The 11,825-nt window shown below is 54.4% G+C and overlaps 1 protein-coding gene across 2 annotated transcripts; it reads left to right on the top strand.

The window, feature by feature from the left end:
* The first annotated feature begins 1,598 nt into the window (after window positions 1–1,598).
* Window positions 1,599–11,699, top strand: Homer3 (homer scaffold protein 3). Of its 2 annotated transcripts, none has more exons than XM_057752188.1 (10): window positions 1,599–1,827; window positions 3,915–3,996; window positions 4,072–4,228; window positions 4,613–4,744; window positions 8,140–8,244; window positions 9,041–9,162; window positions 9,774–9,930; window positions 10,067–10,177; window positions 10,271–10,357; window positions 11,402–11,699. In XM_057752188.1, the coding sequence occupies exons 2-10, from the start codon at window positions 3,983–3,985 to the stop codon at window positions 11,591–11,593; spliced, it is 1,077 nt and encodes a 358-aa protein (XP_057608171.1). In that variant the 5' UTR covers window positions 1,599–1,827; window positions 3,915–3,982; the 3' UTR covers window positions 11,594–11,699. The 2 variants fall into 2 exon arrangements, with proteins under 2 accessions (XP_057608171.1, XP_057608172.1); XM_057752189.1 differs by lacking the exon at window positions 1,599–1,827 and adding an exon at window positions 2,051–2,251.
* Window positions 11,700–11,825: the final 126 nt, after the last annotated feature.

Raw genomic sequence — 11,825 nt, 5'->3', positions numbered from 1 at the left:
GTGACTCAGAAATAGATGGAAATGTATCCGGAGAATCTGCAGCCTGGGGGCCAGGAGGAGACTAGGAGTCCATGTGCTCCCAGTATGGGCTGTCAGACGATTGGTCATTCCTGGGAGGACACCTGCTCAGACGCCCATCAGAGGGAGCAGAGATGGGTTTGGGGCAAGGAAGGCCTGACATTGGGATTTCAAAGCTGGGAGCTCTAGGGAACCACAGGCATCTGGGTTCTCAGGGTGCTGAAGCCCTTGTAGAACTTTCTAGAGAAGGACAGAAGGGAATTTGCAAGGAGGACCCACAACAGATAGGGATGGACCCTATGGGGTCCTTGGCTGGCTGCTGTAGGCAGACAGCCTCCCAGGGCAAAGAGGGAGGACAGACTAGGGAGCTGCAGGGAGCTCACCCATTCCATGAAAAAAGGACACAATTGCATCAACACTTGATCCTGAGACCCAGAAACAATTAATAACCCGTTACTTTCAGCATTTTTTTTTGAAAGTCAGTGTCTCACTATGCAGCTCTGGATGGCCTAGAACTCAGTATATAGACTAAGTGAACTAAAATTCTCAGAAATCTGCCTACCTGTTCCTTTGAAATGCTGGGATTAAAGTGTGTGCCACTATGACCTACTGGTGGCGCTGGGAAGGAGCCCAGGGCTCCATGGAAGTTTGACAAGAGTTTACTCCCTGGGTTGCTCCCCAGTACCCAGGTGCTGGACTGTCACAATGAGACAATCTGTCCAGTGAGGCCTAGACCCTGCTTCCAGACTACAGCAATACCCATTGAGCGCCTACTGTATGCAGCCCACAAGCTCTCCTCACCTCATCTCTTAGCCCCACAGTGGCAGCGGTCACACCCCAGTCAGTCAAGAAGCTATCTGAAGGCTCAGGGCCACCCCTGGCTCGAGGAGGGAGGGCGAGGAATTATTGTCCACGCATTTTTTGTGTCTTTCGCTATCTTCGGGTCTCTGGGACATCCCGGATGTCTGCTCTGTCCCCATGCCCAAGCCCGCTACACCCACCCCGTCATACCATCACCCTGGGTTCTGCCCCAAGGCCCTTTCGAAGACTCTTTTGTGTGTTCCCCCAACCTTTTCTCTACCCGGCCGCCCTTACCCTCAGCGGCTTTCCGCTTCACTCCAGTTTATGAGCTCCTCCCCTCTGTCCCAGAAGCTCCGCCTTATCATCGGCCCCTACCTCTAATCCCTTAAACTCCAACCCCCTGACTCCACGGGTCCCGCCCCCTCCCTACGCCTTCGGCTGCCTCCCGAAGGGCTTCCCTGCTTCTGTCCACTCTCTGGCCCTTGACTTTCCAGCCCCTCCCTCTCTACCCTGTCCACCTCAGCCCTCCTTGACAGTCCCCTTCTCTGCCCTGCAGACCCTTCTATTCCCCGACTCCTCCCCAGGCCCCACCCTCCCTCCCCTGCCCATGTCACTCCCCCTTCTTCCTTCTGTTTCCTCTCTCTGCTTCCCCCACACCACCCCAGCAGTCCCTCCTCCTGACCTCCTGGTGCCCTCCCCTTCCTCTGCCCCTTCACCCCGCCCCATTTCCCCTCCGCTCCATTCACTAGCAGTTCTTGTCCTCCTCCCCCAACCCCCTCCGCAGAGTCCCGCTGGGGCCCCCCTCCCCCCCTCCGCAGTCCGCCCTCCCCCATTCTTCTTTCTCCGGGTCTCCTCCCTCCTCCCGCCCTCACTCGCTGGCCGACAGGAGGCGCTGGGCAGAGGCGGGGCGGCGCGGGGACTGGCCGCGATGGGACCGGAGGCGGCGCAGACAAAGGCGCGGGCGGTGCGGAGGGCGCGGGCCGAAGGCAGCGGCGGCGGCGACGCGGGGTGAGCCGGGCAGGGGGACCCCAGCTTCCGAGACGCGATCTGGGCATGGGGGTCATAGGGAGCGCGGTGGAGCAGCCGGTTTCCAAAGTTGCAGACTGTGCAGGGGAGCCGGGGTGATAAAGGGTGCAGGCTGAGGGGCTGACTGGGGTCTTGGGGTGCGGGCTGGGATCCTGAGGCGTGGGGGCGCAGTTGCACTGGGTTTTCCAGCCCCGGGTCTGGGTGTCGGAGACGCGGAATCGCGAGGCTCCACTGCTAGGAAAGTTGCGGGTTCGCCGCTTCCAGAGTTGGGGCGCACTGGCTGCCCCGGAGCGGGTGGGGACCGGTCCGAAGTGGGATTCGGGCGCCGGGCTTCTGTCAGGAGCCCTGCCGCGAGCGATCGGGATCTCCTACCCCGCGCAGCCGCTCCGAGGCGCGTGACTACTTGGTGAGTAACTTTTCCCGATCTCAGCAAGTCCCGACAGGAGCGGCCCGACCGGAAGGGCCTGGGTTCGGGACCCTTTTCCCCAATCTCCGCCAGTCCTAATCGCGTCCCCGACTCGAGTAGAGCTGCCCTTCCCCCGCAGGGGGGCTCCGATTTCAGTCCCCGTGACCGTGACAGCGGCTGCCCAGGACAACATGGGGGGGGGTGTGTGTGTGTGCTGACCTCAGGAGCTTGACCCTGCCTTACTGCATCAGCAGGACCCTTCTCCAGTCCCCTCGGGTGCAGATTTTGGGGTTCAGGAGGGTATCCAAAACTCCCGAGTGATGGGTACAGGCACCCACAGGAGGTTGGGGAGCCCCCTTCTCCCAGTCTTGTTCTCTGCTCACATGGTGGGAACTGGGATGAGCCACTTACCTACTGTCTTACCTATGGGCGTGTGCATGCATTGTGTGTGTGTTGAGATAAGGTACCTTAAGATCCTGTTTGAGGCCAGGTTGGCGTCAAAGTCTCAACAATCTTGCCTCATCCTCCCTAGTGCTGCGATGACAGACGTGTGCCACCTTGCCAAACTTTCATTTTGTCCCGTTTTCTTAATATTTATGTATTTATTTAATGTATATGAGTGACCTGTCTTCAGGGACACCAGAAGAGAGAATCAGATCCTATTATAGATGATTGTGAACATGTGATTGCTGGGAATTGAACTTAGGACTTCTGGAAGAGCAACCGGTGCTCTTAGCCGCTGAGCTATATCTCCAGCCCCTCATTTTAAATAGGCTAGGAGGCAGAGGCAGGCGGATCTCTGTGAGTTCGAGACCAACCTGGTCTACAGAGCTAGTTCCAGGACAGGCTCCAAAACCACAGAGAAACCCTGTCCTGAAAAAAAAAATAAATAAATAAGTAAATAAATAAATAGGCTAGGGCCCCCTGGAGACTTGACTTGGACTCCAAGGTGTAGCCTTGCTAAGTGGTTCTTTTGTGGGAGCAGAGAGTTCCTAAGTTCTGGGTTTGGCCCCTGGAAGAGCTCCTTTTATTCTCAGAGATGGGGGTCTATGGTGGTGCTGTCCGGGGTGGCCTTGAACTCCTGGGATGCATGGTCTAACTGCCTTAGTTTCTGAGTAGGTGGGATCACCAGCTCTCACCACCGGTCCAGCTTTGTCCCACTTTTGATGTGAGGCCTCTGCGGGCTGTCAGATGGGAAGGGGTGAATAAGATGTGTCACTCACTTGATCTTGGCCTCATGCCCAGTTCCCGTGAGAGGACACTTTCCTGGTGGCAGGTAACCTGGAGGGTGAGGATGACATCCGCATGCCCAGGCAGTTTGGTGGTGCTCTGTCATCTCTCTGGTGACACTAGAGACCTAGAGACCACTCAGCCCAGATGTGGGGGCTACAACAGGAAGCCCTCAGCTGCGTCCCAGCACCACAGAGACTGAGTGTGATGGGCAGGCCGGTCACCCCAGCACTTGGGAAGCAGAGCCCAGAGAAGCATTCTTGGCCACGTGGTGATTTCAAGGCCAGCCTGGGCTAAGACTGTTGGTGACTACTGTTCTGATCGTCCAGTTCTGCCCCCTTCCTTTCTTGCTGCTTTGTGCAGGAGTCATCTGGAGGACCTGCTTGGCCTGAGCACCCCTGGATCACTGCTTATCAGTCCCCTCTCTCCCCAGAGACCAAACAAGTGGTTCCTGTCACCTCCCTGGGTGCCCCTTAGATGCCATTCAGCTCAGCCTGACCAATGTCCACAGCCAGGTGAGCACTCACCTCCTCTGGTCAGACCTAGCTGTAAGTGGCCAGCCCCTACAGAGCTTCTGTTTCCACTTTCAGGGAACAGCCAATCTTCAGCACCCGGGCTCACGTCTTCCAGATCGACCCTACTACCAAGCGGAATTGGATCCCGGCGGGCAAGCACGCACTCACTGTGTCCTATTTCTACGATGCTATCCGAAACGTGTACCGCATCATCAGCATTGGGGGTGCCAAGGTCTGAGCAGGGCTGGGAGCAGGGCTAGCAGCCAGATGTGAGGCTGGGTAACTTAGGGAATGGGGATCAGTGAGCCTTTCTGGGACCTAGCTCAGCAGGGGCTCTCCAGGGGCCTCATCCACTCAGACTTTCATTGCTATTGTCACGGTGGGGATACTAGACCTCAGTGCACCAAGAATCCTACTCCAGTCTCCCCTTGGGGATCCTAGGTGGGGCTCGGCCCATGAGTCATGCTTCTGGGAGATTCTGGGTGGGGACTTTCTACTGAGTCTGAGACAGGTGCCTAGAATTATTTTTTGAATCTACTGTGTAGTCCAAGGCAGGCTGCTGGTGATGGTCATTATCACTCCTGCTGATCTTAAATCTTGCTTTCCTCATCCCCAGGCCATCATCAACAGCACAGTCACCCCCAACATGACCTTCACCAAAACCTCGCAGAAGTTTGGGCAGTGGGCAGACAGTCGAGCCAACACTGTGTATGGCCTAGGCTTTGCCTCTGAACAGCAGCTGACCCAGGTGGGCAGGGACATGAGCAGTGACTGGCATCTGTGTTCCTTGTGGTGGGTTCACAGAGAACATCAGATAGAAGCCTGTGCGGGCACATCCCCCACCCGAGAAGCCCCCCTCTCTCTCGCCTCTGCCGTCACCACTTAGTGCTGAGTCCATTATTTGTTTTAGTTTTTTTTAAAAATATTTATTTATTTATTATGTATACAATATTCTGTCTATATGTATGCCAGAAGAGGGCACCAGACCCCATTACAGATGGTTGTGAGCCACCATGTGGTTGCTGGGAATTGAACTCAGGACCTTTAGAAGAGCAGACAATGCTCTTAACCACTGAGTCATCTCTCCAGCCCTGTTTTAGATTTATTTTATCTGTGTGTGTGCGTGTGCCATGTGTGTGCTGGTGCCTGCAGAGGTAAGAAGATGGCATTCGCCCCCGGGAACTGGAGTTACAGTCACTGTTGGGGCACCTGTTAGAGATGCTGGGAACTGAAGTCATCTTTTGGATAACTGCTGAGCCATCTACCCAGCCCCTCGATTTATTTATTTATTTATTTATTTATTTATTTATTTATTTATTTTTTTATTTTTGGTTTTTCGAGACAGGGTTTCTCTGTGGTTTTGGAGCCTGTCCTGGAACTTGCTCTGTAGACCAGGCTGGTCTCGAACTCACAGAGATCCGCCTGCCTCTGCTTCCCGAGTGCTGGGATTAAAGGCGTGCGCCACCACCGCCCGGCCCCCTCAATTTTTTTAATAAAAAGGATTATTACTTTTTTATTTGCTTTAGGTGTGAATTTGTGTGGACACACCTACAAAGGGTAGAGAAACTGACCAGGGATCAGTTCTCTTTGTCCGTCCCCTGGGTTCTGAGAACCAACATCAGGGTTGGCAGCAAACGTCTGTGCTTTCATTGAACCATATTAGGTTGTGTTAGGTTTTTAAGTTTTACTGTTGTTTTGGTTTGGTTTTTTATGTTTGTTTGGTTTTGGTTTTTGACTATTTTGAGACAGAGCAACCTTGGCTGTCCTGGAACTCACTCTATAGACCATAGACCATGCTGTCCTTGAACTCACTGAAACCCAGCCTACTTCTGCCTCCCGAGTGCATCACCACTACCCAGCCAATGAACCAAATTGCAACCCTGAATTTTGTTTTGTTTTGTTGTTGTATGAGACAGGTCACTCTGTATCCCTGCCTGTTCTGGAGCTCTCTTTGTAAACCAGGCTGCCTTTGAACTCAGTAATTCTCCTGCCTCCCAGTGCTGGGATTAAAAGCATGAACTACCATGCCTGCCTTTTGATTTTCTATGTGTTTTCTGGTTTAATATTTTTATTTCATGTGTATAAGGGTTTTACTTGTATGTGTCTGTATTCACTGTGTGTGCTGGCACCATCTCTGCAGGCCACGACAGGGTGCCAGATCCCCTGGAGCTGGAGTTCCAGATGGTTGTGAGTCACCATGTGGGTGCTGGGAACATAACCTGGGTCCTCTGCAAGAGCAGTCAGTGCTCTTAACCCCTGAGCCCTTGCTCTAGATCCCCCCTCCTCTTTTTTTTGACAAGACCTTTCTTCCTTTTTGGGAGGGGGTTGGTTTTTTTTTTTTTTTTTTTTTTTTTTTGGTTTTTCGAGACAGGGTTTCTCTGTGGTTTTTTTGAGACAGGGTTTCTCTACATAGCCTTGGCTGTCCTGGAACTTGCTCTGTAGATCAGGCTGGCCTCACACTCATGGAGATCGACCTGCCTGGTTAAAAAAAAGAAATCTAGGTTGGAGCGATGGCTCTGTTTTTAAAAGCACTGGCTGCTCTTGCAGAGGGACCAGGTTCAGTTCCCAGCACCCATCCATTCCAGCTCACAGCCGTCTGTAACTCCAGTTCCAGGGGACCTGACACCTGGACACAGGGGTACCTGGCCCATATGTGACCCAGATATACATGCAGGAAAAACTGTGATACACAAAATAAATAAATAAGTTTTTTAAAAATTATTTTCTTTCTTATTTTTCTTTTTTGTGGGTAGTGGGGTCTCACATTGTGTGTGTAGCCCTGGCTGATCTGGAACTTGCTGTGTAAACCAAGCTGGTTGCAAATTCAGATTCTAGCTAAGGTTAACCTTAGCTTCCTAATCTGCCTGCCTGCGCTTCTCCAGTGCTTAGCTGGCGGTAGGTAGTGCGACCCAGGGTGAGGAGGTCCTGAGCATGCGCTCCTCCGGCAGAGGACTGAGTCAGTCTCAGCACCTGTGTGGAGCTCAGCCTCCAGCTCTGCGGGGGGAACTCAGGCCTCTGGTTTTTGGGGGGCTTACACGTATGTATCTACATACAATTAAAAACACAGTTTAAGAGTTTTTATTACATTTATTTGGTTTTTCTGTGCTGCGTGTCTGTGTGTGGTGCAGTGTGCTTTGGAAGTCACGAGACAGCCTGTGAGGGTCAGTTCCCTCCTACCTTGCAGGTCCCATGGGTCAAGCTTAGGTCATCAGGCTTGACAACAGCTTATTGAGTCAGATCGCTGGCCTCAGATATTCTTTTTTTTATTTTCTTTTCTTTTCGAGGCAGGGTCTCTCTGTGTAGCCCTGGCTTTCCTGGAACTAGCTCTTGTAGACCAGGCTGGCCTCGAACTCACAGAGATCCGCCTGCCTCTGCCTCCCAAGTGCTGGGATTAAAGGCGTGCGCCACCACCGCTTGGTATTTTTGTTTTGTAAGAAATTTGTTTGTGCCTGTGTGCATGTGTGTGGATGTCCCAAGAGGCCAGAAGAGGGTGCTGGATCCCCTGGGGTCACAGCTGGGAGTTATTAGTTGCCCGAGGTGGTGTGAACTCTGCCTTCCTTCCTAACCACTGAATCACTGCTAGGTCTTCACAGATTATTTCTGATAAATGAAAATTTAATTTTATGAGCATTGGTCTGTGTGAGGGAGTCAGATCCCCTGCAACTTGAGTCACAGACAGTTGGGCGCTGGGAATTGAATGCAGATCCTCTGGAAGAGCAGCCGGTGCTCTTACCTGCTGCCTATGGAAATTATTTCAAAGTGAATTATCATAAGCACAAGGCAGCACTAGCTGTCAGATGGCCCATTTAGGAGCAGGAGTACCAGGAGGCCAGCACTCTCAGGCTGTGGACACCCTTCCCTGTGCTATGAGATACTGGCAAGCGCGAAGGACAGATGGGCGCAGCCTCCGGCTGTCCACTCCCAGCCAGCCTGACAGGAACAGGGAGTCCCTTTCTGTGTGGCTCAGAACCTTAATGTCACCTCTATGGCATAACCCTGGTCACCCTTGACACCCAAGATGGTCACAGGGTTGACCTTTTCCAACCTTCCCCAAAGGCTCCAGGGTGACAGGGCAGGTGGGGGATGGGGATGTGACAGGTGGTGAGGGAAATGCCTCTGACTGTCCCCCTGCCTCACCCCCAGTTTGCTGAGAAGTTTCAGGAGGTGAAGGAAGCTGCCAGACTAGCTCGGGAGAAATCTCAAGATGGCGAATTCACTAGTTCTGCCCTGGCCCTTGCCTCTCACCAGGTGGGTATTTCTGCTGTCTGCCTCTATTGCCTCAATTCCTGCCACATTCCCGGGGCAGCTGTGTGTGCTTCTGACGTCAGGTGTCTAAGGCTGACTGATGGCCTCAGACATGTATCATGTGTGCACATGTGTGTCTAAGGTTGACTGATGGCCTTAGACATGTGTGCACATGTGTGTCTAAGGCTGACTGCATGTGCAGAGCTCTCCTTCCAGCATGGCCTCAGGCTTGGTGACCAGCTCCTTCACTGAGCCATCTCACCAGCCCATTCCTCAGGTTTTTTTTTTTTTTTTTTTTTTTTTTTTTTTTTTTTTGGTTTTTCGAGACAGGGTTTCTCTGTGGCTTTGGAGCCTGTCCTGGAACTAGCTCTGTAGACCAGGCTGGTCTCGAACTCACAGAGATCCGCTTGCCTCTGCCTCCCGAGTGCTGGGATTAAAGGCGTGCGCCACCATCGCCCGGCTCCCATTCCTCAGTTTTAAGTGGAATGTTTGACGTCTCTGTGCCCAGGGGAAAACTTCCTGGAGAATAGTTCCAAGTGTTCAGATCCCTGTTTCTAAGGGTTGTTGGGTCTTGCGGTGTCAGTGAAGACTCCCCACAGGGGGTTGTGGTTCCCCATCCACGAACCTGGGAAGCTTTGGAGGGTGAGGAGAGGAGACACAACACTGGGCTTCACAGGCCTGTTCAGACTCCCTAATTTCAATCAGTACCCCAGTCCTCGATTCAATCTACCTTACCTCCTACTTCGCTCTTGACTGAAGCAAGCTCTCACGGTGACTCAGTCCTGGCTCCCACATACAGGTTCCCCCAAGTCCCTTGGTCAGCACCAACGGTCCTGGAGAGGAGAAGTTGTTCCGCAGCCAGAGTGCAGACGCCCCTGGCCCCGCCGAGCGAGAGCGCTTGAAGAAGATGCTGTCGGAAGGGTGAGGGGTGGGGCTTGCTTGAAGCCAAGATGGGGCGTGACTGGGGCCTAAGGAGCGTGTCGTGGCTCTGACTGAGCTGCACGACCTTGGCTGGCACCATGGGCGTGCCAGGGAATCTCCAGGACAGACTTTTAGGATGCAGGGGACGTGGGTAGTGGGATGGGGCCTTGGGTGGTGGTGGTAATACCGGAACAAGGCTTGTGTGGGCGTGGATGCCGCCGGCGGCAGGGGTGTGGGGTAGGAATCCAGGCTGTGGACCTGGGAAAGGAGGCAACCGGTTCCTGCCTCATGGAGGTTGCCCCTCCCTCATCATTTACTTCCCACTCCGTGGCTCTCATGGGCTATCACGTGACAATCTGGGAGGGGCAAGGATAGATTTCCAAATATCTTTGGAGGTAGGGTCTCGCGGTGTAGCCCACTCTGGCCTGAAACTCATTATGTAGCCTAGACTGACATCGAACTTAAGGGGATCCTCCTGTCTCAGTTCATGAGCCACAACTCGCTGCTCCACATGCCCTGGTCCCCGCTTCCTGGTTTAGTGTTGTCCCGACCCTGCTCCTAGCCCGGGAGGCGCTCCACTAGTTGCCACCCGCTCTGGTGTCTTCCCGCAGCTCCGTGGGCGAGGTCCAGTGGGAGGCCGAGTTCTTCGCACTACAGGACAGCAACCAGAGGCTGGCAGGGGCCCTGCGCGAGGCCAACGCAGCTGCCGCGCAATGGAGGCAGCAGCTGGAGGCCCAGCGTGCAGAGGCCGAGCGCCTGCGGCAGCGGGTGAGGACCCCCCCATCTCTTCTGCCCCATTTCAGTCTCCAGAATATCATTTCTTGCTGTAAAATGACTTGAGACCATGAGATCCCCAGGTTCTCCATGTCTCAGAGGGTGGGACTGCTGAGCTGCGTGTGTGCAGGTGACGGAGCTGGAGGCCCAGGCGGCTGCAGAGCCGGTTCCGGTGGGCGAGAAGGAGGTAACCAGCCAATCCGTGGAGCAACTGGAGGCTCAGGTGCAGACCAAGGACCAGGTGAGCCAGGGGCAAACTCCAAGGTCTTGCCTCGGGCCAATCTCCCTGGCAATGCGGGGTTCTCTGAGCAGACCCGGAACCTTTTCTCTCTAGGAGATCCAGACTTTGAAGAATCAAAGCTCAGGAACTCGAGAAGCTCCTGACACCACTGAGCGGGAGGAGACACAGCAGAAGGTTCAGGTTGGCTGTGGGTCATGGGCACATGTATGTGAGCGTGTAGAACAGGGTCCACCTGCCTGTGAGCGGGGTGGGAATATCTACCCAAACTTGTGAGGCCTTCGAGTCTTCTAGTCTCAGACCTCATCCTCCCGTACTTGAGCAGTCTGCGGCACCCAAGAAAGTACCTGGAGTGTCCCCAAGACATTCCTGGGAACTCTGTTGTCCTCAGGGGTGGGTGCAGCTTGTGCAGGTTCAGAGCCCAGGACCTTTGGACTGGCGGTCTGCGTTGTGGTTGCTTGTGGTGTGACACACACCGGGCGGCCACTGGCTTCAGTCTGTCTCACTGCGCGTGAGTTCTGAGCCAGCCAGGATCTGTTCTCCGACCCTAGCTGTATCTGGGGCACCGGGGGACTGGGATTAAGGACCGTCAGGTTACAGCCGGCACCTCACCATCCCTTCAGCTAAATACTACTCACTTCGCTAAGCATGTTTCCTGGGATCACAAGGTTAGGAGTTCTTTCCTTCCGCCACGTGGGTACTGGGGATTAAACCTTCAATTTGGGTATTTTTGTTTATGATACTGTGGCTTTAGCTGCAGCCGGTCTGCCTCTACCTCTCAGTGCTGGGATCAAAGGTGTGCGCAGCCATGCTCCCCCCAGGGGCATCTGGCTTTACTTGTGTGGTTGTGCCCCCTAGGGCACTACATATGGTTGTGAGCCGCCCCGTGTGGATACTTGAAAGCGAACCCAAGTGCTCCGGAGAAGTTTATATTCTTAAGCACTGACCATCTCCCCAGCCCTTAGAATTACGGTTTCTTACTGGCCTTGGGCAGGCTTAGGCGGGCCAGTGTGCTCCAGGAATCCCGATTGGGATTACAAATGCACGCCAGCCATGCTCATCTTTCTATGTGACCACTGGGCTAACTCACGCTGGGCACTTCCCGCTTTTAAGACAGTTTAATGCTGTTGTCTCCCAGCCTGTGGGAGCCATGGGTCACACCCAGCAGGGAGGGCGATCAAAGGCTTCATAGACCGCCCCACCCCACGTTCCTTCCTCCCCCTGCAGGACCTGGAAACACGGAATGCAGAGCTGGAGCAGCAGCTGCGGGCCATGGAGTGCAGCCTGGAGGAGGCTCAGGCTGAGCGGGAGCGTGCGCGGGCCGAGGTGGGCCGGGCCGCGCAGCTCCTAGACGTGCGACTGTTCGAGCTGAGCGAGCTGCGTGAGGGCCTGGCGCGCCTGGCAGAGGTGACACCCTAGTTGGCCCTGGTGGGTTCTGCGGCCCTAAGGTGCCCTGGCAGGGAACCAGGGCCACCTCTGAGCTTTGCGCTGTGTAGTTTTCTAGAATCCAAGGGTGGCGCTGATACCCAGATTACATTTCTACGTGTCGCTAGCTGCCACCGCCCTGCATCCCAGAGATGCAAGTGAGGGCCGCGGTGGTCATACCCACGGGGCAAGAGAGGCTTTGGGGACCAGAGACCCGCAGCTCAAC

Source organism: Chionomys nivalis, chromosome 20 (genome assembly GCF_950005125.1).
Source record: "Chionomys nivalis chromosome 20, mChiNiv1.1, whole genome shotgun sequence".
Lineage (NCBI taxonomy): Eukaryota > Metazoa > Chordata > Mammalia > Rodentia > Cricetidae > Chionomys > Chionomys nivalis.
Note: the sequence above shows the minus strand (reverse complement) of the source record. Positions and strands in the feature narration are given on the sequence as shown.

Bases quoted from the DNA above. Each gene is read 5' to 3' on its own strand.
- Homer3 (XM_057752188.1), top strand. The intron at 9,931-10,066 runs GTGAGGACCCCC...GCGTGTGTGCAG, and splicing joins CCGAGCGCCTGCGGCAGCGG to GTGACGGAGCTGGAGGCCCA. The intron at 10,178-10,270 runs GTGAGCCAGGGG...TTTTCTCTCTAG, and splicing joins AGGTGCAGACCAAGGACCAG to GAGATCCAGACTTTGAAGAA.